Below are 24,974 nucleotides of genomic sequence, written 5' to 3'. Positions count from 1 at the left end.
TCACACTGATTTTAATGGTATTTGGGGACATGCACTTCAAAAAGCTTGTTATTTGCAAAGGGGAAATCTCCTTGCCCTGGGGAGACCATATGGCCACAACCCAGCTTCAAAGCTCCATGGATGCATCAGAAAAATGAATACATTGCATTCCTTGTTCACAAGGCAATTTTCACGAACCAACAGCAAATCTGACCCAAGGTATCATTTGTTTATTTCCAAATCTGCCACAGTTACAAACATACAAGGAGAACAAAGTGATAATGTCAAATAAAATTTTAGAATGTAACTCCCTCAGCTGTATTTTATAGCAAGGAATATTTCTTGAGTACCTATGATGACCATGGTTCTCTGCTGGGTTTTGTGGGATCAAAGTTTCATCTTTAATTCTATTTCAGTGCTTATACTACATACAGTTATAGGAAGCTGAAAGGAAAGTTTGTTTTAACCATCTGGTATCTCACACACGCAGAATGGTATATATGACGCAAAACATTTTTATTTTAAAAATTGCAATTCTTAGTCTGTAACTACATAAGCTCGAATAAGTGCTTTTGGCAGGAATAAATTGGTGCATACATATGTGTGGATATTTTATATTGTATTTCTCTCATAGATCAGAACTTTTTCTTAAGCAGAGCTTATTTTTTTCACATTTCTTTCTTTCTTTTATTTTTAATTTATGGATAAAACAAGCCTTTCCATAACATAGTATAAGAAAAAAAGATGACTGCACATGAAACTGCAAATCTATTATCTACAATATAATAAAGTTATCATTTAAATTTCTCCACCCCATCCTAGAGATGCCCATCATGAGACATAAATGGTTATACATGTATATGCACACTTATACATCTATGTAAATTATTCTATACATCTGTTTATCATTTCTTCCTCTGCATGCAGATAGCATCTGTCTTTATACTCCCTTTATGGTTAATCTGGATATTTATAATAATCAAAATGACTCATTTGCTCAAAGTTGTTCTTAAAACAATATTGCTGTTACTGTATACAATGCTATATAGGTCTTATTACTACAGTACGATTGCCCTTATTACTAACCAGATCAGTTCCATTCTGTCTCTCTTCCAGTCTTTCTTTCTACTAAGTGCTTTCCATTGTGTCTTTTAGAATTGTTACTCAACTATAGGCAAAATCCCCTTGATCAACAATCTTCTCCTTAACTCATTACTCTACTTCCTTACCATAATAGACACTAGGCTTTCTCAACACCATGTCTTTAGCCATCCTTTCCCACACAGGGACCACTTTATTTTAGTCTCCTTTTCTCCTTGGATGAGAAGAAGTTAATCTGTTCCTCTCTCCCCAAATTCTTCTTTGAGATCTCTAATAGACTACTCTCAATTGCTTCCATCTTCTAAATTAATGCCACTTATTTATATCTTCTCCAAATCCTCTCTACTGGCTTCATTTAGATCCACACTTTTAATAATTTGAGGATCTGCTCACATTTCCCCCCTTCACCCTAGTTTCATCTCAGGGACTTTAATAACCATACTTATGACCCATCTTATACTCTGACACTCAAACTTCCCTTACTAGCAATTCTATTGAACAATGTTGTGCAATTTGGAAACACTTCTCTCACCACTTTTAGCTTCCATGGTTGTACGATATCGAATGATGTCTTTCACTCTCTCTCTCAAAGATATATCCTCCCCTGAGTGTCCTTCCACTATCAGTATACTCTATCCTTCATGCCATATCCCCAAATTCTCTGTTCTTGCCTCCTAACATGCTTTAATGTGCAACAAATCATCTCCAGTGAGGAACCTATTTTTACCAATTATAAATTATTAAAATTGCATTATGTTTATATTCTGTGCTGAAAATAAAAATAAAAGACCATAGCTACTATTCTAAGGAAAATACATGGGCATAATATGTGCATATCTAAAAATTAGGACAAATACTACTTTTCTGGGAAAAGTCTTGACATAAATTCTCATTTTGTTCAATATAAATTAAATCATATGAAGATTTGCTTTATTTTACAATGCAGATGTATTACAAATTTGTAGATGTTCTCTGATCCACAATTGATATTAAAAACTTTATTGTCAACCAGAGCCTGGCAGCACATCAGGTAGAAGCTGAAGAATTGTGTATGCATAAGCTTCCCCCTTGTCCTGCCCCCTCGGTCAATCCCTGGTAAGCACAAATGAATATCTTAATTAGAGATCCTGTGGGATGGTTATAAGGATTGGAGACCTACACCATGCCTTATCATAAAGACTGTTCTAGCTCTAACATCACGTGTTTCTGAAAATAATTTATTATTCTGCATATTGCAGGATCCCCACCCAGTCCGCTGGAAAGGCAGCTGGTTGTTATATTAGGGTACTGGGCTTCAAGTCAGGAAGACCTAGGTTCAAATCTGTCCTTAGATATCTGTTTTTTGTTTCCTTCTGTAAAATGATGATGGGTATTGGGAGGAGAGGGGAATTGGATTTGATGGCTTCTAAGGTCCTATATAGCTTCAGATCTATATTCCTTTGATTTTTGGCTAGTAGCATCAATGTTGCTCTTAGTCAGGGACTTAGGAATATTTTAGGATATCTGATATTTGTTCAAGCCTCTCAGGCACTTAGAGATTTTTAATGCTCTTTGGGGAGAAATCTGAATATGTTGGTTTCTGTATTTTCTATGTATATTACTAAAGAACACAAGGGACACTGGTTAATGTCTGGACCATGGAGAAACAGTTAGGTAAATCATGAATTATTATTGTGTTTACATGTCTGTGGTAAAGATCAAAGTTTTAAGGTTTTTTCACCTTATACAGAAATAGATCTAGCTTTAATGAAGTCTATTGCTAATAGACATTGATTTATTTGAATTTATTTAGTTTTCTTTAAAATTTAATTAAAAATAAATTCCCATAAGTCTTTCATTTTGTAGTAGGGATGGAGGCTCAATAAACACCTCCCTATGATTTTTTTTTCCTAGACTGAAAGCAATAGATTTTATTTCATGACAAATAATTCACTTTAATAATAAAAGTAAGCAAGACCTTAGCTCATGACTTTGTTCACCATTCTTCCATTTTTCAAGCATCCCCTCTGAGTACACTACTTGTAAGTTTTAGCATGCTAGTGGGCTCTTCATGACATGAAAAGAACCCTAGGCTCTCAGGCAGTCAATCAGTCTGGTCTGTCAGTAGCCATCAGGCATTTATTAAGAACCTTCGATGTGTCAGGAACTATTTCAAAGGACAGGGCGGGTGGAATACAAAATATAGCAGGTTTTATCAAGTTGGAAAGACATTGAGAACAATCTCACAGACAGACCTGCCATCCAATGACCTGCCTACCTAGGCACAAAGAGATTTGTTTAGGACCTGTTTAGGCACTAAGTGATGAATTCTTTGGCCATGCTGATCCATGAAACAAAAAAAGGACATTTTCCCAAGATATCTAAGTGACAGATAAGCTATAATATGATAAGATTCAACTGTGACAATCTAATTCTTGATTAAAATTATCTTAGGTTTGTAGCTAAACATGTAGCACTCTAACACAGGCATGTTTACAGTGAAAGTTGCCATAAGCAGTCAAATGCTCATGAAAGGATTGTGCTTAATTTAATAGGAGTGTTTTCTATGTGAAAACCACAGAACAAGGAGCTGGGGATAAAAAAAAGGAGAAAATTATTTGTACCCTCAAGGAGTTTATTTTTTATCTTTTTTTTTTGGGGGGGAGAAAGTGAGGCTGGTGACTTTGCATATAATCCCTCACTTAAATCCAATTCACTTGCAAGTCATGAATGGTATCACCTTCCTGATGCCATGGTCCTCTTCGAGAATGAAGGACAAACAACAACCTGTGAAGGGAATGCAACATGTACCACGAAATATAACACAAGGCATTTTGAGGAGAGAGAGTACCCTAACACTGGTGGGCATTCATGTCCTAACATTTGGGAAAGGCTTCATGGAACAGTTAGCACTTGGGCTCAGCCTAAAGGAAGATAAGAATTCTGAAAGATAAGGAGCAAACCCATTCTAAGCATTCCAAGAGACAGTATGATCAAACACAAAGAGGCTGGTGGATGGAATGTTGAACTTTGGGAATTGTTAATTTGTCTGGCACAGGAAACTTGCAAAGGGGAATAATACAAACTAAAGAAGGAAAGAGAAGTTGGAGCAAGATTGTGGAGGGCCTAAAAAACTAGCCTAAAGTTGTAATTAATCCTAGAAGTCACAAAGGCTTTTCGTTTAGGGAATGATGAGTGAAGCAAAGTAATATGATAAGATATGTGTTTTAGGGAAAAAAATAGTTGTGTAGAGGATGGATTGCGAGGGCAAAGAACATTTGTCAGGTCTATTTGTACACTGGAGGTTTGGGAATACACTTTCAATGCCAAAAAAAAAAAAGTGTTGTGTGTTGGTTGTGGGATGGGGGTGTTAGATTGGGGGTGGGAATTCCTAGGCCAACCCACAAAATCCTATTTAATGAGCAAACCATAGTATTAATAGGACCAACCCAAGTTGAGGGTCCTAGGATCAAGGAGTATAGAAGGGAAGTGGAGGAGAAGGACAAAGAATGTTTCCTTCTCCTTCCTTTTCTGAGCTCTAGATAAAATTATGATATAAGGAGGTTTATTTATTTTTATATATCCTGACCATTCTGCATTGATGTCCTACTTCCGACTCTTTCCTTTGGGCCCTCAGTACTCAATGGCCTTTTTTTTTTTAAGATACCTTAAGACCTGTATTACTATAAGTGCTCCTGTTCTAAAATTAATTAATCCTTATATATTCACCCTCCCCCCACCAACCAAGCTTCCATCCTCCTAAGGCTAGCTCATCTTAGCCATGAATAAGAAAGCATTCCAACTGAACTATAATACATATAAATATAGAAATGATGACTCTGTCCATCTTCCATTCAGATTCCACTAGGCAGCAGTGGAGTATTACAGGGTGCCCTTTTTTTTCCAACCTTCCTGCCAATGTTCTTTCTCTTCTTTCTCTCCTAGTTGGATTGTGACAACCCCTCTTATCCCTATTCCTGTGAATGGGAAATCAGTGTTTTCCATTCTACTCCCACTCTTAGACCCATTCCCTTCTTTGCTGCCCCCTTGGCCTAACCCTTGGTTAGGGTCTGTTCTGCTTCAGTTTCTCCTCCCTGCCATGACTTAAACGGCTGTTCACATGCCTTGGATGATTAGAGAGTAACTTACTATAATTTTTCTGATAAGAAGGAAGACCACAAGGTATCACCATCTGGCCTGTCACTACTCTCTCTCTTCCACTAGGTCTTTCTATCTGTCCCACTACTATGTTATCCAGACTCTAGGATATTGCCATCTGTCCTGCCAATATACCTTTATGTTTTGCTATTGCATTCACCTATATGTGTTGTTTGGCTCATTCAGAAGACAAACACTTTGAAAACATAGACTTTGTCTTTTATATTTGATTCCTGACATGCAGCACAGCGGTAAGCAAATAGTAAGTGCTTAATAATTTGTTTTCTTTATTCTTATCAATCAGTAAGCATTTTTAGGTGCCTACTATGTACCAAGGATTGTGTATACAGATATAGTATATAAATTTACATATACATATATTATTTAAGAACTACAATGTACTTTGTATACATAATTTCATTTGATCCTTATACCAATCTTGAGAAAATGACTATATGAGAAGGATTACCTATATTTTGTAGATAAGTTAGAGGGAGAGTGGATATCAGATAGAAAATGCCTTAGAGTCAAAAGTCTTGGACTCATGTCTTGTCTCTGATATCAACAGTGTGACCCTGGGCAAGTTAGATAATCTCTTTGCTCCTAGGACAACTTCCTCACAATGAGTTGTCGGCCTTTTTCCTACTGTGTTACACATAGATTCTCTATAAATTCCTATCTTAGTGATGTATTGGGAATCAGGGAGAAGGATTGGGGGACTCTTACTGTGTTGCCATTATTTATAAGTCAAGAACTGCCAGTATTGGATTATGATAGCAGCAGTAAATTCCACTGTGTTATGTTTAGTTTATTTTTTAAACCAAGTGTGATTTTGTGGGTGGGTAATGAGAAAATTCCTGAAGTTTGTTAATGAAGTGCATGCTCCAATTTTTTTGAAACAACTCACTTTAAAAAATGGAACTTACTTTTCTGAGAGAAAATATAGTGCATGTTGTATTTTTCAGCAGACCTTTTATGATTATGCTAATCCTAAAAAATAGGCTAAGTATTCACTAGACAAATCTTTTGACAGATAATTAACACCTTGAGTAACATGCACCTGCACACATTCTCTATGGATGAGCTCTGCTGGTCCCCAGGATCAATAACAGCTCAGCACAATTCCAATCTCATTTATATGGGATACTCCTTGCACATTTCCCAGCCAGACTCACTGATTCTCTTCTTCCTGGAGATTTGAGAAATATTTTTCTCCATTTTCTCCAATATGTTCATTCCAATGGAACTGTGTTATACACAACTGTTGGATATATTTTTGTACCTAGTTGTGGCGTTAAAATCATAAGGAGGGCAATAAAAAGGGCATCAAATGACTTTCCATTGATCCCATAGCCATTCAATGTCAGATGTTAGATTCTTGAACACATGTCTTTCTTCTGAGGCAAGCTCTGTATCCGCTAAGTTATACTACTCCTCTACGTAAATTATATTATCATCATTAGAAAAAGGAGGTCACAAGCTAGAGATATGGGCACTGGTAAGGAAACTAGGTCTGAATGAGGATAATAACAATAGGGAAGGGAAAGGAGGGAGAAGATGTGGGAGATATGACAGAGTCTGCAGAAAGAAGAAAAGGATGATCATCTCTTCCACATACAGAAGAAAGATTAAAGAAGATAAAGACAATGCCACTGGATTTGGTGATTTAGGAGTTGACAACAGTTTAGTAGGCCTGCTTGTAGTTAGGGAGTGATCTCAAGGTAAGGAAATGTAAGCAATGTTCACTGACTATGTCATTAAGATGTTTATCAGTGAAAGGAAAAGGAGAGATCAAAATTCTTTGAAATACCACAATTACTATAGCAAAACCATGTCAAGTGTTTATCTGCTAATGGTACATCAGTAGAGTGGTTTTCAAACAAAGACAGTAGACTATTCACATAGAAAATACTGCTTTTATATCAACTCCAAAGTTTACACACCCTAGGATATGACTTCCAGACTTAAAGACCACAATTTTATAATGTTTCCATTTTTAATAGAATTGGGTTTCTTGATAAGGAAACACATACACATATGTGAAATACAAACACATACATTATATGTATGTTTCATATGTATTATGTGTGTTTAACAGCTTCATTTTACTATATATATATTTATTTATTTATTAAACAATTCCTCCAATCTTCTAAGAAACATAAAGAGAGTTAATGTAATGACGCAAGGTCTTTTTTTTTGTGGTAAATCTTATCTCTTTAGATAGAATTTCAAATCATTTTTTAGAAGTCTCTTTGAGGTGAAATTGAATTGTATGGAATGACTGATTGTTAAGGACATCTGAGCAAATGAGGTATTCATTTTATTCAGAAACCATTCAAGGATTTCTAGATGTTTTCATTTAATTTGCTTCATATCAAGTAGATAAGTTTTCCTTTGAGACACATAGCTAAAGAAATAAAAGATTAATAAAAGCCATATAAGTTTCTGCATTCCTGCAGAGTTTGACATAAAGCCTTAATATTATTCTGTTTCCTTCACATAGATAAATATACCAGGATACTATGATAGGAGTGTTCTTGTCACACGCCTTCCAAGTTCTTCTGTTATTGCCCATAAATTGAAAACTCTGAACAACAGATTAGTGTTGCAAGGAGAATAAGACATCTCCTGGGTTCATTTCTGAACCTAAGAAGTGGAACTTGGGGAAGGAAATGAAAAGCAAACCAACAAACTTGGGAATACCTAAAACCTAAGACAGTTAAGATACGTCTTCCTGATAATATACTGATCAGAAACCTAGGCTGAGCTCACTGAATCTCATAAATGATGGTTTGGCCTAATCTCAAGGCTTGGAGGAGAAAACAACAGGATGACAGTAAAGCATCCTGTGGTCATTCTAGGGCTATGTAAATGCAGAAAGTATAGTATCAATATTAAAGGCATTTGTATAACATAGTAGTAATCCACTTGCAAGTTCAGCTTAATTTTTTAAAAAATTCATATACTATCATCCTTTCATTAATAATTCATGTGTTTGATCATCAGCATTATCTTCTTATGTTAAGTCATACTCTCTTGCCCTGTCCTTCTCCAAATGACATCCTTGTTCTTTAAATAAAACAAATGTTTATTTCTTGGGTGGCAATAGGATTGCTTTATGTTATATATTAACTTGTAACACAACTCTTTTCTTAAAGGTAGCTGGATAGAGCAATGGGCAGAATGCTGGACTGGAGTTGAGAAGATCTGAGTTCAACTTTAGCTTCAGGAACAACTAGATGTATAACCCAGGGTAAGTGGCTTAACCTCTCTCTGTCTCAGGTTTCTTATCTGCAAAATGAGTATAATAACAGCATCTACCTCTCAGGATTGTTGTGAGTATAAAATCAGATAATATTTGTAAAGTGCTTTGCAAACATTAAACTTTTATATACATGCAATTATTATTATTATCAGAAACTATGTCTACATGTGCTAAAAGAAGTAGAGAGTATGGATATTAAATCAAATAATACTTTGCTTTTGCATCTTTACTCTTAGGATTCTTGAACATACATTTTCTTATTAGAAATTAATAATAAATTTCTGAGGTAGGTGAAACAGTGTTATTTTATAGCTGAGGAGATTGAAGGTAAGGATTTTTAAGCTCAGATCTGATCATATCACTCACCTGCTCAATGACCTCCACTGATTCCCTTTTGTCTTTAGGAGGATCAAACATAAATGTTTCTATTTGGCATTTAAAACCCCTCCCCAAAGTGGCTTCTGTCTATCTCAAATGAGATAATGATTTCAAGCTGCTTAGCATAGTTACTGATACATAGTAAACACTATATGAATGTTAAGTTATTATTATCATTATTTAATTAATTACCTGTCCAGACTTATTATACATCACTGCTCTTCATGCATTATTCTGTTCAGCCAGACTGGCTTTCTTGCTGTTTCTTCCACCGCATTTCATTTCTCATTTTTGACCCCCATATATGTCCTTGTCACCTCTGCCCCATAGATCCTTTAATTTCTTTCAAGACTCATCTCAAAATGCTACCTGCTATATGCAGCCTTTTCTAATCCCTGTTAGCTGTTAGTGTCTTTATAAATTCTTCCACTATATACGTACCTTGTGTCATTTGCTTTAAAGGAGGACTCTTAAGAAAAAAAATTCTAATAGTATATCTTGCAAGTGATTGTTATTTTAGAAATACAGTCATAGCAGATTAAATGTATTTTTTTTTACATTTGAATGTCTGTAGAGACAAGTCTTCAGACTCCACAGAAACATCTGTTATGATGCTTGCATCTGCACTGAGCCATTTTTAAAATCCTGCAGGAATTTTGGCTGACCACAGGGTAATAAATAGGTCTAGCCACAGACATGGTCTATTTTTATTTTTAGAGGATAGATCTAATAGTGGAATTTACCAATTTAAAACTTTGCCATTTAACTTTTCAGGGAAAGTTCATTGGGGACAAATATTCTCTCAATAATATTTTATCGAATAGAGATATCTTATATAAGTACAATCTTAAACTGGCTGAAAAGTACAGAATGATGCTAGATATATTTATGTTAAGGTCTTTGTTTTTAAGAGAATTTTCTCTGTGTGTGAGTCTAATGTATGAAGTTTAACTCTTTATTTGATTGTATTGAGTCTTCCTTTTTATCTTGATTTTTTCACCCACTTTTCACATATGGGTTGTCCAACTCCTAAAGAAACTCATTAAATTTTTCATAGTCCTGGGAAAGTTTCCCGAATTCAAAATAATGTTAAGGAGGATCAAAGCATTCTATGCATATTTGGGTGAAGTTTAAGGATCAAAGCATTTTGGGAATATGTGGATGCAGTTGGGTTTAACAGTCTGTCAGAATATTTAATTTTTCTTCATTAATTCTTCTAAGAAAATTTTCATAGAATAATAGCTTTGAAAAGATGTTAGGCAATCAAGCATAAATCAGGAGAACAGAGGAAGTGTGGTACAGTGGCAAGGATGCTCGACTTGGAGTTAGGAATTCCCAGTTTAAATGCTGCCCCTGGCACTTATTATCTTTACGATGCTGTGTAAATCACTTAACCTCTTAGTGCCTTAGACACCACCTTAGTGTGATGTCATGACAGAGTAGTTGTTTACAGGTAGGGAATTCCAGCACCAGAAGCTCCCCTCACTAAAGAAATCACACATACTTCCAATATCTATGAATACATAGTATGAGAAAAATGAATAATAATTGGCAGTGAGAAGTTTCAGGTTGTAGAAAAAAAGGACAAAGTATTTCAATGAAGAAAGTTTCAATTATGGAAAGAATTATAAATTCTATGGAAAACTGTTGAGTGATAGCTGCATTGTTCCCATGTCTTCAAAAATAAATAACTTGGCAAGTCAAATACTAAGCTGAAAATCATCTTAAGAGATAAATGCCATCCATGTACTCTGGTACCAAAAGTTTTAGTAACAGGCAGACTGAACAAAAATAGTTTTGAGAAATATATTTAACCTCCCAATCAAGTAAGATTCTCAAATCTCACTCCTCAGTAATGTACTTATAGATTTTTTAAATCACATGACAAAGCAAGCCACATACTATATATAAAATCTAATGTGGTACTTGACTTCTTTAATGAAATGCTTTACTGTGACTGTACAAATGAGGTGTTTAAACTCTGAGATACTCAAGATAGATGGCAATACCTATAATTATGGGATCATCACTTCTGCTGAATTGCACTAAAAAGTTAAAGTTCTAACTGCTCATATTATTGAAAAAGTAATAATAATTATAACTCTACCATGAAGTATTAAAAGCTGAATACTCCATTCTAAGGCTGCTGAAATAAAAATGTAATGAGAAAGTGAACCTATAAAATGCAGGCAATTCATACAAGTATGCTATATGAAGCTACTAAATCGCAAAGAAAATAAGTTCTGGGCTTTTATTTCAGGAGCCGTTTTTGTCAGTAACTTTATGGTGGAATGAGAGTGCTATTACAGTGAATACTCTTCATCTATGGATCATGTCTTTTCTAAAAGCAGAATGTTCTTACTAAAGACACCTAATCTCAATCTTTAAAAAAAAAGTACAGTGTCTAAATAGAATAAATGCCATTCTGATTTTATTGGTTCTGTGTTCAAGCCTTGGGTGTAATGCTCTCCTGATAAATTTTTATCTTTCCCACTGGAAATGGATGACCTCTTCTGCATGTGCTATTTCACTTACCATCATTGCGTAGTGTGAGTGGTGTTGGAGGGCTAAGAACTCGAGCATTTGTCACGGTGTTTTTCACTAGGCATATGTAACTGCCAACATCTGATGTTTGTACTTTAGAGATGTAGAGATTGCCTGTCTCCTGGGAAATGAAGCGTCTGCTGTCTTCTGCCACAAAGGAGGGAAATTCATTAAACACCCAGCTATAGATGATCTCTGAAAACACACAAAAGAGAACAGAGAACATTGTACTGAGAGACAAATGTCATGTAGGAAACATTGTACTACATAAATGTCATACAATCTGCTTGTACCAAATAGATTTTCATCCAGTTTTCTATATATTGTGGCTCTTCATCTTCAAAGATCACACACCTAGGGCTTGCATTCCAAAATCACAAAAGTTTTGATAAATATTGAAGGATGGGTGAGTAATTCCATCCCTATTCTTCCCTCAGTTAAGAAAAGTACAAACATTGGAATTAGAAAGGTTAGTTGCACAAGGAGAAAAATCATTCTACTGTTTGACTCATTTCCTAAAGCAAGAGTCCCTAAATTTTTTATTATTTTTTATTATGATTTCTCCAAAGCCTTGAGAAAATAGAGGTTGGAAGTCAAGTCATAGGGAAAGATGGAGAGCAAGGAGATCTACAGCACTGAGTGTAGATAAAAGTATAAGGCTGGGTTAGTGACACTGAGTGAAAATTCCTGAGCAGATCAGAGGAAGTACCACTGACGTCAACTCTGCTGCTTTTCCCCTGACAAATTGCAGAGAAGAGCCAAGGTAAAGAGATACACTAAATAAGTCTCATCTATTCATGGGAAACCCTTGTCTTAAACTCTAAGGCATAAGTTCTTAACCTATGCACTTTTGATAACTCTATTTTAATATAATTGGTTTTCTTTATAATCCTATGCATTTTAAAAATGTATTTAAAAGCATTGTTCTGAGAAGGGGTCCGTATGCTTTACTAGACTGCCAAAGGGGTCCATGAGACAAAAGATGTTAAGAACCCCTGGTCTAAGGCTTTTTTTTTCCCACGTGAAAACACAAAAATACTGCAGGAATTGGAAAGAAAACATATGGCATGAGACAGGGAACTAACTGAACCTGGACTAAAGAAGACCTGGATTAAAATCTCACCTCAGATACTAATTGTGTGACCGTGGCAAGTCACTTTCCTGAGTCTTCCTTCCCCTCTACAAAATGAGAATTTTAGAGTTGATTTCCTTTGTTGTCATTTGTAGCTCTAAATCTGAGATTCTATGATCTTATGAAACTATGAAATGAACAAGAATCATAGAATGTCATAGTTAGAAGAGATCATGGCAGCCATCGACTCATAACCATACTCCCAAAAGAATTACCACTATATTACACTCAGGTAGTCATTTATCCTTTACTTGAATATCTCCAATGATCATGTTATTTCATTTACAAGTTGTATTATTATCAATGAAAATATGTTAGATTATTTATGGGTTTATTATATGAACACTGTGGAACCGGATGTAATTAAAAAAATTGTGGTCTGATTGATTCATTGGGAGCTACTTACAAAATATCTTCCTCATGGAACATGATTTCAAAGCTGATAAGGTCTATATGTGACCAATGAGTCCCTCTACTTTTATTTATTTATTTTTTTGGTTATAAATTGAACAATCATCACCAAACACAAACAATCCAATTTAGAGAGAAAAAAACTATGAACTTCTATTGTCTTGTTATTGTGTCTAGATATACACATGTGAATATATATGTGTATACATACATGTATGTACATACATATGCATATAAACATTTAATAAGAGAATAACAAGCTTGTTTTTGTGCTTGCTTCTGAAAGTCCTGGTTTTCTTTGAAGATTTTTTCATATTTTATTGATGGGATTTTCTTTTTCCCTCATCTCTATCACTTTCTACTAATTTACTCTCTTCTTTAATAGAAGCTTTACCTGTTAATAAATAAGTATAGTCAAGTAAAGCAGATCAATACACTGTTCATGTCTGAAACTGTATGTTTCATTCTGTATATTTCATCTATAACTTCTCTACCAAGAGGCTAGAGCCATGTTTGATCATTTGCTTTCTGAAATTTTGATTGAGTACCACACTGATTCCAGTTTTGAAGTCTTTCAAAGATGTTTTTCTCTACAATTATCTTTAATATCACGAAAATTGTTCCAGTTCTGTGTTCCAGTTCTTACTCTACAATTAGCTCCACCTTTGGCTGCAAAGTATATAATCAATCTGATTTCAATATTGACCATCTGGTGTTGTCCATTTGTAGAGTAGCCTTTTGGGTTGTTGAAAAAGAGTGTTTGCTACACTAAAAAGTTATCTTAACAAAACCCTCTTAGTCTTTGTCCAGCTTCATTTTGTACTCCAGGGCTGAACAGGCCTGTTATTCCAATTATCTTTTGATTTCCTGCTTTAGCATTCCAGTACTCTATGATGAATGTGACATTTTTTGGGTGTGATTTACAGAAGATGTAGATCTTAATAGAACTTTGACCTCTTTAGCATCAGTGATTAGAGCATAGATTTGTATTGTGATGCTGAATGGTTTGTCTTGGATTTGAACAGATAGCATTCTGGCATTTTTGAGATTATACCCCAGTACTGTTTTTCTCACCCTTTTATTGACTATAAGGGCTAATCCATTTCTTCTAAGGGATTTTTGTCCACAGAAGTATATGCTGTGATCACCTGAATTAAATTCACCAATTCCCATCCATTTAATTTTAGTGACACTGAAGATGCCAATGTTTAATCTTTCCATCTCACCTTGGTTCGTAGATCTTATATTCCAAGTTCCTATCCAATATTGATCTTTAAAGTATCAGATTTTCCATTTATCTGCAGACATATTTCCTAGCTTAGTGTCTTTTCATTGGTTCTATAGCCACTTGTAGTTGTCTTCTACTGTTCCCTGGTAGCGTGCTGGACATCTTCTGACCTGAGGGGCTTATCTTCTGGTGTCATGTCTTTTATAATTTTAAGACTGTCCATAGGGTTTTCTTGGCACAGATACTAGAGCAGTTTAACATTTTCTTCTCCAGTGGATCGTGTTTTGTCAGAACGGACCACAGTTTCATTGAACTACACAAGCCTCTCTACCACCACAAGGCAGTGATCCAGGAAGAGGTAATGGAATTAGCCACATTTTATTTATAAAACAAACCTTTCCTCAGGCTTCTCAGGAGGAAAATCTTCAGAATAATTTCTGGGATATAGATTTAGAGTTGGAAAGGACCTTGGAGATCAGCTGGACAAGCTGCAGATTTACAGATGAGAAAGCTGAGGCAAAGAGAAGTTAAATGACTTGTCCAAGGTCACACAGGAAGTAAGCAGCAGAATTGGACTCTGATCTCAGGATTTCTGACATCACATCTAATGCTTTTTCATTCCATGGTATAGATTTGAGTCACCACTGATGTGTATTCTTCCCAGTGTCAATTGCCTGCTATAGTTAGTATTTCCCTTATGTAATTCATTGATCCAATTATTGGCATTTTTATATTATTTAAACTCTAAGTTTCATACTGAATATGTGGTAGAATACAAAGAATGCTGTATCTGGAGTGATAATACCTGTATTCACATTCTGCCACTTGCCACCTGTGTGACTTTGGGCAAGTCAATTATCTGCTCCAAACTTTAGTTCCTCATCTATAAAACGAGAAGACAGACTAGATGACCTTTAACATATGAGGTACTGAGAAAGTAAAAAGTCTCATAATTATCTATAATTCTGAGAAATTATTTTCTAGTCCTGAGAAGTAAAGGAGGCATTATCATAGAAATATCAGTGGAAGCAAGTTTCTCCAATAAAATATACTGGTGAGCACCAAAGATCTAGAAAACTCTTACCATTCATTCCAAGTCTATCATACCTTACACCTATATTTGCTCCCAGGCCTCTGCAGCAGGCCAAACAACATTGCTGGGGCCATTAGTTCCATAGGAGGAGAATCCATCAAGGCATACCTGCTGTGTCCCTAACGGAAATTTTGGGATTCCATGGAGAACCAAATTTCACAGGATTAAAAAGTAAGTGAGAGGTGAGAGAATGCAGAGAAGGAATGTAGACAGTTCCCCTCTATTCCCTATCCCTCCCCCTACGTGGGGACATATAAAACATCAGATGGACAGGATAGCAGCCCTGATAAGGTAGGGTAGGTGTGTTAGGTATGGTCAAGGGTATTTTAAGGATGGAGATCAGGGTATGTTTGAAGGCAATAAGGAAGGAGCCAGGGGAAAACAAAATTGGCGAAGGGAGGAAAGAAGGGAGGAAGGGAGGAGGAGAGAAAGGGCTGTTGATGATCAAATAGGCAAGCAGTGGGGGCAGAAGGAAAAAAATACAGATCATAAATTATTAAAAGAATTCTATTGAAGATTTTTATATCAAACTATTTGTTACAGTTATGACTGTATGAGTGGCAAGTATTTTTAATCCCCTTGCTGCTTACTTACAAAATGATTCATAATAATCGTATAGTTTTCTCAAAAGAAGGTTATAAACTAGTTGTGGTACTCATTTCACTAATAATATTCCTATTATTTTGCTCAATTGACCTCTAAATTCAAGGACATCCATAAGCAGAAAACTACTAGAGGGCAGATCCATTTATATAAATCTTATTTAAATCCAAGTTGATCTTCATGAAGATTCTACAATGAATTCCAAGATGCAGCCATAACTTATATTGGAATTCCTTCTGTCTCTTACCTCAGCCTAGCAAGGCTTTGTCTGATAACTGAAATTGCCTGTGTTTTCTACATTTTATACTTTAGGATTTAGATGAGGTGTGGGGGAGAGTTCAATTATAATCCATTTAATTTAAGGTTATCTAATACTGCATTCCAAGACGCCTGTAACAACTTTGTGAATCATTATTTACCAATAATTTTGGCAATGAGAGAATAAATATTTACAGACAATAAGTTTCTCCTCTCTATTTTTATGGAAGAATACCAAGTCTTTTTGAGGGGCCTGAAAAATGCTCAATTAGGTCTTCAAATAAATTTTCAGTTTCACATAGCCATGCACTTCAGGATTCCAGGAGGGAAAGAAAGCAGAAATGTTGCATACAATGTAAAAAGCTGACATTTTGTATTTGGAAAGGATTTTCCAGCAGTGCCAAAAATGAAAACAGTAAAGAAAGTAAAATATTTGGGGATTCACTGATTTCTTTAAATTTAAAAATGCTCTTTCTTTTTAAAAATGAACATTTATTGAATATCCTTTTCAATTGTAGGTTTTTTGTCTACTCCAATGAATAACCATTTATTAAGTGCCTATTATATGCCACACCAGAGCTAGGCCCTGAGGATAACAACAATACCATCTAGCACTTTAAGATTTGCAAAGCACTTTTCATCCACCATGTCATTTCATTTTCACAATAACCTTGTGAGGTAGTTGTTATTATTTTTATTCCCATTTTACAGATGAGGAAACTGAGGCTCATAGTCATTAAATGATTTGATGTGCAGGGTCACACAAAGCAATTAATAAGTACCTGAGAGAGGACTGATTTGAACTCGTGTCCAGCACTCTGGATGATTGCAAATCCAAAGAGCTCATATTCTTTTGGGGAGAGAGCATGTATACATATTCTCACATATAACATGTACATATATACTTATATATAAACTGAATATAAGGTGATTTCACAGAGGCAGCACTAGCAGCTGAAGGGCTCAGGAAAGAGGTGGAGTTTGAGTTTTGCTCATTCTTAGCGTAGGGTTAATATAACGTCATAGTGAAATATTAGGATATTCAGAATGTTGAAGCCATTTTGCTATTTAGTAGAAGCTCCCTTATTTATTTATTTATTCTTTTAATTGAACTGCTCACTTGTATAATTTAGAAGAAAAGTGTTTATAAATGGGAAAGGCACAATGAGCTATTATGACAAATATCTCTGATACCTTTTCTTTCCTTTCCTTGTGATATAAGAGCTAAATGAAAATTAAAGTTATTGTACTTACTAAAGAAGTCCAACTACAGACTACCTGCTTTATTTTTATAGACTGTTACTGAGAGGCAGCATGGTGTGGTATCTAGAGAGCCAGACTCAGGGTCTGGAGGACCTGGGTTCAAGTCTGACCTCTGGCATATACTGACTGGGTGATGCTGGTCAAGTCACCTCGCCTCTTAGGTTGCATTGAGGCCTTTCTCCAAGCCTACAAGTTATAGAGAAGGTGCCAACCTGCAACGGTAGAGGGATCTCTTTAAACCAGTAAAATCACAGGTCTTCTCTGTAGCCATACTTTATTTAATGGCTGTAATTTTTTATACTGGGTTGTCTAGGCCAAAGAATTTATCAGGAAGTAGCTGGCCTACTAGCAGATGTACTACTCTCAGTGATTAACTTGAGTCTCAGAATGCACACAGTCTTTTGCTGGAAATTTATTTGAACCTCTTCTAGCATGGTAGGGACTTCCAATATGTGAGCTCCTCTGGTAAAGTTTTCAAAAAGCCAGGTCTGCCTCCACACCATGGTGATACATCAGAGCAATAAATATAAAAATATTTAAAACTGATACTGCAGTTCAATTGAGCATTTTTGATAAACAGTATAGTATAATGAAATTTAGTACTTATAAAGTGGTACATAATCTTTCTTATTAATTTTCAGAACTCCATGATGTAATTCAGCATTATTTGCCTGTTTTCAACTGAATTAATCGAAGTACAGACAATTTAAGAGAGGTTCTTAATGTTTGTTATGTCAGAGCCCTTTGGCAGTCTGATGAAGCCTATGTACACCCCTTCTCAAATTAACATTTTTTATCTGGATTCATATTGAAGGAAATGCTAAAAATTACCTTAAATTCATTTTAAAGATAATGAAAACAAACATGTAATTTTTTCTCATTCAAGTTCATGAAGTTGCAAGGAGGTACATGAACTCTAGGTTTAAGGCAACAGAAAATAAATGGCAACATCATTGCTGCTGTTTTAAAACTGGCACAGTGAAACTTATTATGAAGGAAAGTTGACAGCACAAGCTACCACTCTAAATTTTTTACAAAAGTTGCACAAGTAGGAAATTAGAGTGAGTTTCCCTCCTAATTATCTACTGCTATAGCAGAAGGAGGAATCAGGCAGAAATTCATGCAAAAGCTTATCTGGCAACTTGTGGGGTGGAGTCAAATGGCAGAGTAGAGAAAGCATTTGATTGAGTTCTCCCAATATTTCCCTCCAAAGAATTTTAAAATAACACCTCAGATTGAATTCTGGAGTGGCAGAGTCAACAAAAGATCAGAATGAAACATTCTTAGAGGCTAAGACAACTTAGGAAGTCAGAAAGAGAAAACTATGACATAGGGGTAGAGGCTGACTCAAAGCCCATATAGAAGAAACAACTATGGTAAGACGAAGTGGTCATGACAGAAGCAGCAACAGTTTTAAGAGCTCTCCAGACAGAGAGTAAGAGTATCTGTCAACTGGTCAGAAATAGATTACAGGGGACCCTTGAGCTATAACTGGATGTAGGAGCAGAGGCTGTTTGGCAAATCCTATAACCACTTCTGGATCAAGGTTCAAGGTGCAGAGAGGAGCACTTTTGATCAAGAGGCAGTAGTGATGGGTATGGGCCGAAGCCAAGATCTTTGTCCCTTGCCCCAAAGGGAATCGGGCTCTCATTTGTCTATGGGCCCCAGCCCCTTTGAAAGCCCTAGCTCCACCTTTTGATCTTATGCAGATGCCTTTCAAACTTCTTCCTTCCAGTTCCCTTCATTATCTATTCCCATTGTCTATTCAATCTCTCAGACCTTCCAATAGGAATTTTCACCCAGACCCTTTTCCCAGCCCCTCCTTTGGCTACCCAAAGTTACATTAGTGTATATAAGATCCACCCTGGCCCCCATTTAAACACTGAGACTTTCTCATGCCCAAAAGGCTGAAACTCTCATGCCTGCTCATCCCTATGGGAGTTGCTAATGTTCAGATTCCTTAAGAGTCTGGCCTATATGTTTTATCTCAAAAAACTTTTTCTCTGGCTGAAAGAAGATTTCGGTTGAATTCATTCAGGCAAGGCTTGCATCGCAATCTCAGGGGTCCCAGCACCCCTAAACCTCTAGACCTCATCAGTAGGAGCCCTAAGGGACAGTATTGATTTTGGCCCCAAAGGATCAGGGACCCTTAGAAACAGTGTAGATTCTGGTCCCAATGGATCAGAGGCCTTTCTGGGTAAGGAAGAGAACATAGACCAGGAGAGCAATGAACACATCTACTTCCAGATCATACCACCTTGGAAGTACCAAAAACTTTCAAACTCCCAGACCCAGCTCTAAAAATAGCAGTGCACAAAAGCCCAAAATTTGAAATAGTACCCCTCCCCACTGTCCATACCAGAAACAGAGCCCAACTTTAAAATAAAGTTCAAAAACAAGAAATGGGGGTATATATGAGCAAACAACAACCAAAGAACCTGACCACAAGAAGCTACTATGGTGACAGAGAAAAATCAAGACACAAATTCAGAAGAAGAGAATGAAGTCAAAATATCTACAAGCAAAGCCTCAAAGAAAAATGTGAATTGGATACAAACTCAATAAGAATTCCTGGAACAGAAAAGCAATGATTTTCAAAATCAAATAAGAGTGGTAAAAGAAAAATTAGATAAGAAATGAAAGCAAATGAGGACAATTATGAAAAGATAACACCTTGGTAAAAGAGGCAGAAAAAATACTGAAGAAAATAACACTTTAAAAAACAGAATTGGACAAATGAAAAAGTACAAAATTCACTGATGAAAATGACTCCTTAAAAAGCTAAATTGATCAAATGGAAAAAGAGATACAAAAACTTACTGAAGAAACTAATTCTTTAAAAATTAGAATTGGGCAAATAGAAGTTAAAGACTATGAAATGTTAAGAAAGAATCAAAGTTAAAAGAATGAAAAAAAACAAGAAATTGTAAAATATTTCATCAGAAAAAAAAACAACTGACCTAGAAAATAGACCAAAGAGAGATAATTTAAGAATGATTAGACTACCTGAGAATCATGATCAGAGAAAGAGCCTAGAAATCTTATCTCAAGAAATTTATCAAGGAAAACTGCCTGAATATCCTAGAATCAAACGGTAAAGTAGAAATTAAAAGCATCCACTAATCATAACCTGAAAGACATCTCAAAATGAAAAGTCTCAGGAATATTATTGAATGTCAGAGCTCCAGGATAAAAGAGAAAATACACCACCAAAAAGAAACCATTCAAATAACATGGAGCTATAGTTAGGATCACACAAGATTTAGCTGCTTCCATGTTATAGGAGTAGAGGACTTGGGATATAATAATCTGGAAAGCAAAAGAACTGAGATTACAATAACAAAACAAAACAAAAAAAACTACCCAGCAAAAATGAATATATTTTTAAAGGGGAAAAATAGATATTTTATTAAATAGAGCACTTTTAAGTATTGCTGTTGGAAAGACTAGCACTGAATAGAAAATTTGAATTTCAAATACAAGACTGAAGAGAAGCATAAAAAGGTAAACATGAAAGAGAAATCATAAGGGACTCAAGTTTAAATTCTTTACTTCTCTACATGGGAAGATGATACATATAATTTCTAAGAAATTCATCATTTTTAGGACAGTTAGAAAGATTCTAAATAGAAAGAGGGCACAAAAGTGAGTCAATGAGGTTGAGAAGATGTAAAAAAGTGGGAGGGTGAGAAAGAAAAAGGGCAAGGACAAGGGAGAGGGAGAATAGGGAAATTATCTCACATAAAAGAAGAACACAAGGAAGAGCTTTTACAATGGATGGGAAAATGATGGAGTTTAGTGGTGGATGAGCAATGCTTGAACCTTACTGACATTTAAATTGGTTCAGAGAGATAAATATGCTTGTGTGTGTGTGTGTGTGTGTGTGTGTGTGTGTGTGTGTGTACAAAAGTAAATATATACACATACATACTCAAGTAGTAATAGAAATCTATCTTAATCAACTGGCAAATGGAAGAGGAAGGGGAAAAAGAAAAAAAGGGGCAATAAAAGAGAGGGCAGATAAAAGAAGGCAGTGGTCAAAAGCAGAACAATTTAGAGGTGTACAAGATAAAAAGAATGAGAGAAGAATAAACAGAAAAATAATGGAGGGAAGCTCACAGTTAGTTATTATAACTGTGATTGTGAATGTGATGTACTTATCTATAAAATGGAAGTAAACAACAGAATGTAAACACCCAGAATCCAACAATATGTTGTTTATAAGAAACACAATTGAAACAGACACACAAAGAGTGAAAATAAGCATAATTTATTATGCTTTAGCTAAAATAAAGAAGGTAGGCATAGCAGTCATGACCTCAGACAAAGCAAAAGCAAAAATAGACCTAATTAAAAGAGATAAATATGTAAACTGCATCTTGCTAAAAGGCAGCATAGATAAGGAAGTAATATCAATACTAACATTGATCCAAACATAGTATCCAAATTCTTAAAGGAAATGTTGATGAATCATAGGAGGAAATAAACAATAAAAATATACCTGTAGGCAACATTCCCTTCTCATAGCTAGATATAAAATAAATAAGAAAGAAGTCAAGGAAATGAATAAAATCTTAGAAAAGTTAGATATGATAGACCTGTGGATAAAACTGAATGGCAATACAAAGGCATATAACTTTTTCTCATCTCTACATTGAATCTTCACAAAAATGACAAGTATTAGGGCATTAAAAAAAACTCACAACAAAATTCAGGAAAGCAGAAATATTAAATGCACCTTTATTCAGACCATAATGCAATTAAAGTTACATTCAATAAGGAAATATGGAAGCATAGATTAAAAATTAATTAGAAACTAAATAATCTACTCCTAAAGAATGAGTATGTCAAAGAGCAAATAATGAAAAAAATGAATAATTTAATTAAATAGAATGACAATAAGACAACATTCTAAAATTTGCAGGATACTCCTGATGAAATTTTATATATCTAAATGCAAATATCAGCAAAAAAGGAGGAAAAGTAGATCAATGAAGTATGAATGCAACTAAAAAAAAACCTAGAAAAACAGCAAATTAAAAACTCCCAGTAAAACATCAGAACTGAAACCTTGAAAATCAAAGGAGAGATTAACAAAATTGGAAGTTAAAAATTGAACTAATAAATAACACTGAGCTGTTTTTTATATAAAGAAACCAATAAACTAACCACTGATTAATTTGATTAAAAAATCAAATTACTAATATCAAAAATGAAAAGGGTGAAAGAACCACCAATGGAAATGAAATTAAAGCAGGTATTAGGAGTTATTTTGCCCAGAATGAATATTTACCAAAATATAAATAGCCCACATTAACAGAAGTGGAAATAGAATACTTAAATAATGCCATTTAAAAAAATAGTATTTGAATAAGTCATAAGTGAACTCCCTAAGAAAACATCTACAGGACCAGATAGATTCACAAGTGAATTTTACCAAACATTTAAGGAACAATGAATCTCAACCCTACATAAACTATTTGGGAAAAAAAATAGTAAAGAATAGTAAAGAAAGAGTTCTACCAAATTCCTTTTATTAATGAATGTGCTTTTTGGTACCTAAACCAGGGGGAGCAAAAACAGAGAAAAAAACTATAGAAAAATTTCCTTAATAAATATCAGTGCAAAAAATTCAAATAAAACATTAACAGGGAGATTACAGAAATATATCACAAAGATCATATATGATGACCAGGTGGGATTTCAAGCCTGGAATGCAGGGTTGGTTCAACATTAGGAAAACTATCAGCATCATTAATCATATCAATAACAAAATCAACCAAAACCATATGATTTAATCAATAGATACAGAAAAAGCCTTTGACAAAAGACATCGATTCATATTAAAAAAAAAACACTAGGAAGCATAAGAATAAATGGAACCTTATTTAAAGTTATAAGCACCCCTATCTGAATTCAAGAGCAAGCATTATCTCTAACAGAGGTAAAGATGGAACATTCACAATAAGATCAGGGGTAAAGCAAGGATGTCTATTATCACCCTTATTATTCAATATTGTACTGGAAATGGTAGCCATAGCAATAAGACAAGAAAACAAAGTTGAAGGAATAAAAATAGGCAAAGAAGAAAGAAAACGATCACTCTTTGCAGATATGATGGTATACTTAGAGAATCAACTGAAAAAAACTAGTTGAAACAATTAACAACTTCAGCAAAGTTGCAGGTTCTAAAATAAATCATCAGTATTTCTATATACTACCAACAAAACCCAGAATCAAGAGTTAGAAAGAGAAATTCCATTAAAAATAATTGCAGATGACATGAAATACTTGGGAGTCTATCTGCCAAGACAAACACAGGGATTATATGAACACAATTACAAAAATAAAGACAGATATGAAAAATTGAAGAAATATTAATTGCTCATGGGGTAGGCTGAGCCAATTATAATAAAAATGAAAATTCTACCTAAATTAATTTCCTCATTAGTGCCATACCAATCAAACTACTAAATTATATTTTATAGAGCTAGAAAAAATAATAGTAAAATTCATCTGGAAGAATAAGATATCAAGACCAGGGGTGGGGAACCTGTGGCCTCAAGGCTACATGTGGCCCTCAAGGTCCTCAAGTGGCCTCTTGACTGAATTTAAACTTCACAGAACAAATCTTCTTAATAAAATGATTTGTCCTGTAAAACTTGGACTCAGTCAAAAGGCTGTACCCAAGGACCTAGAAGGCAACATGTGGCCTCAAGGCTGCAGGTTCCTCACCCTTGTTCAAGACTATCAAGGGAATCAATTAAAAATAAAATATGTGGAGGAAGGTGATCTAGAAGGCCCAGTTTCAATCTATATTATAAATTGGTAATCATGGTACTAAGAAATACAGTGGTGGATTAATGAAATAGATTAGGTAATCTAGCGTTTGATAAACCCGAAGAACCATGTATTGGCAGTAAGAACTCACTATTTGACAAAAATTGTTGTGAAAACTGGAAAGCAGTTTGGTAGAAACTAGGCAAAGACTAACATCTCACACCATATGTCACAATAAGGTCAAAATGGATAAATGACTTAGACATAAAGGGTGATAGCATAAATAAAATTGGGGAGCATGAAAAAATGTAACTGTGAAATACATGGATAAAGTAAGAATATATGACCAAACAAGAGATAGAGAGTGTTATGGGAAGTAAAATGAAAAATTTAATTACATGAAATTAAAAAGCTTTGGCCCAAACAAAATTAATTCAGCCAAAATTAGAAGAAAAATGAAACTGAGGGAAAAAAATTTACAGCTAGTTTCTCTGCTAAAATCCTCATTTCTTAAATATGTGGAACTGAGACAAATTTATAAAAATAAGAGCTATTCCCTAGTTAATTAGTAGTCAAAGGATATGGATAGGCAGTTTTCAGAAGATGAAATCAAAGCCTTTAGTAGTCACATGAAAAAAAAATGCTCTAAATCCCTATGGATTAAAGAAACAAATGAAAGCAACTCTGAAATAGCACCACACACCTATCAGATTTGCTAACATGACAGAAAAGGAAAATGAGAAAGGCTGAAGGGAATGTGGAAAAACTGAGACATTAAAGCATTGTTAGTGGAGTTGTG

General features: G+C 34.9%; 1 protein-coding gene across 3 annotated transcripts in view; it reads right to left on the bottom strand.

Annotated features, from left to right (window-relative positions):
• CNTN5 (contactin 5) overlaps positions 1–24,974 on the bottom strand; it is a 1,537,434-nt gene that overhangs the window by 401,624 nt on the left and 1,110,836 nt on the right. For all 3 annotated transcript variants that reach the window (XM_078147163.1, XM_078147162.1, XM_020996136.2), the window contains one exon: positions 11,399–11,602. In XM_078147163.1, coding sequence (XP_078003289.1) covers positions 11,399–11,602 — 204 coding nt within the window. The remainder of the gene's footprint in view (positions 1–11,398; positions 11,603–24,974) is intronic.

Source organism: Phascolarctos cinereus, unplaced genomic scaffold (assembly GCF_003287225.1).
Source record: "Phascolarctos cinereus isolate Bilbo 61053 unplaced genomic scaffold, phaCin_HiC Scaffold_726;HRSCAF=1367, whole genome shotgun sequence".
NCBI classification, from domain to species: domain Eukaryota; kingdom Metazoa; phylum Chordata; class Mammalia; order Diprotodontia; family Phascolarctidae; genus Phascolarctos; species Phascolarctos cinereus.
Note: the sequence above shows the minus strand (reverse complement) of the source record. Positions and strands in the feature narration are given on the sequence as shown.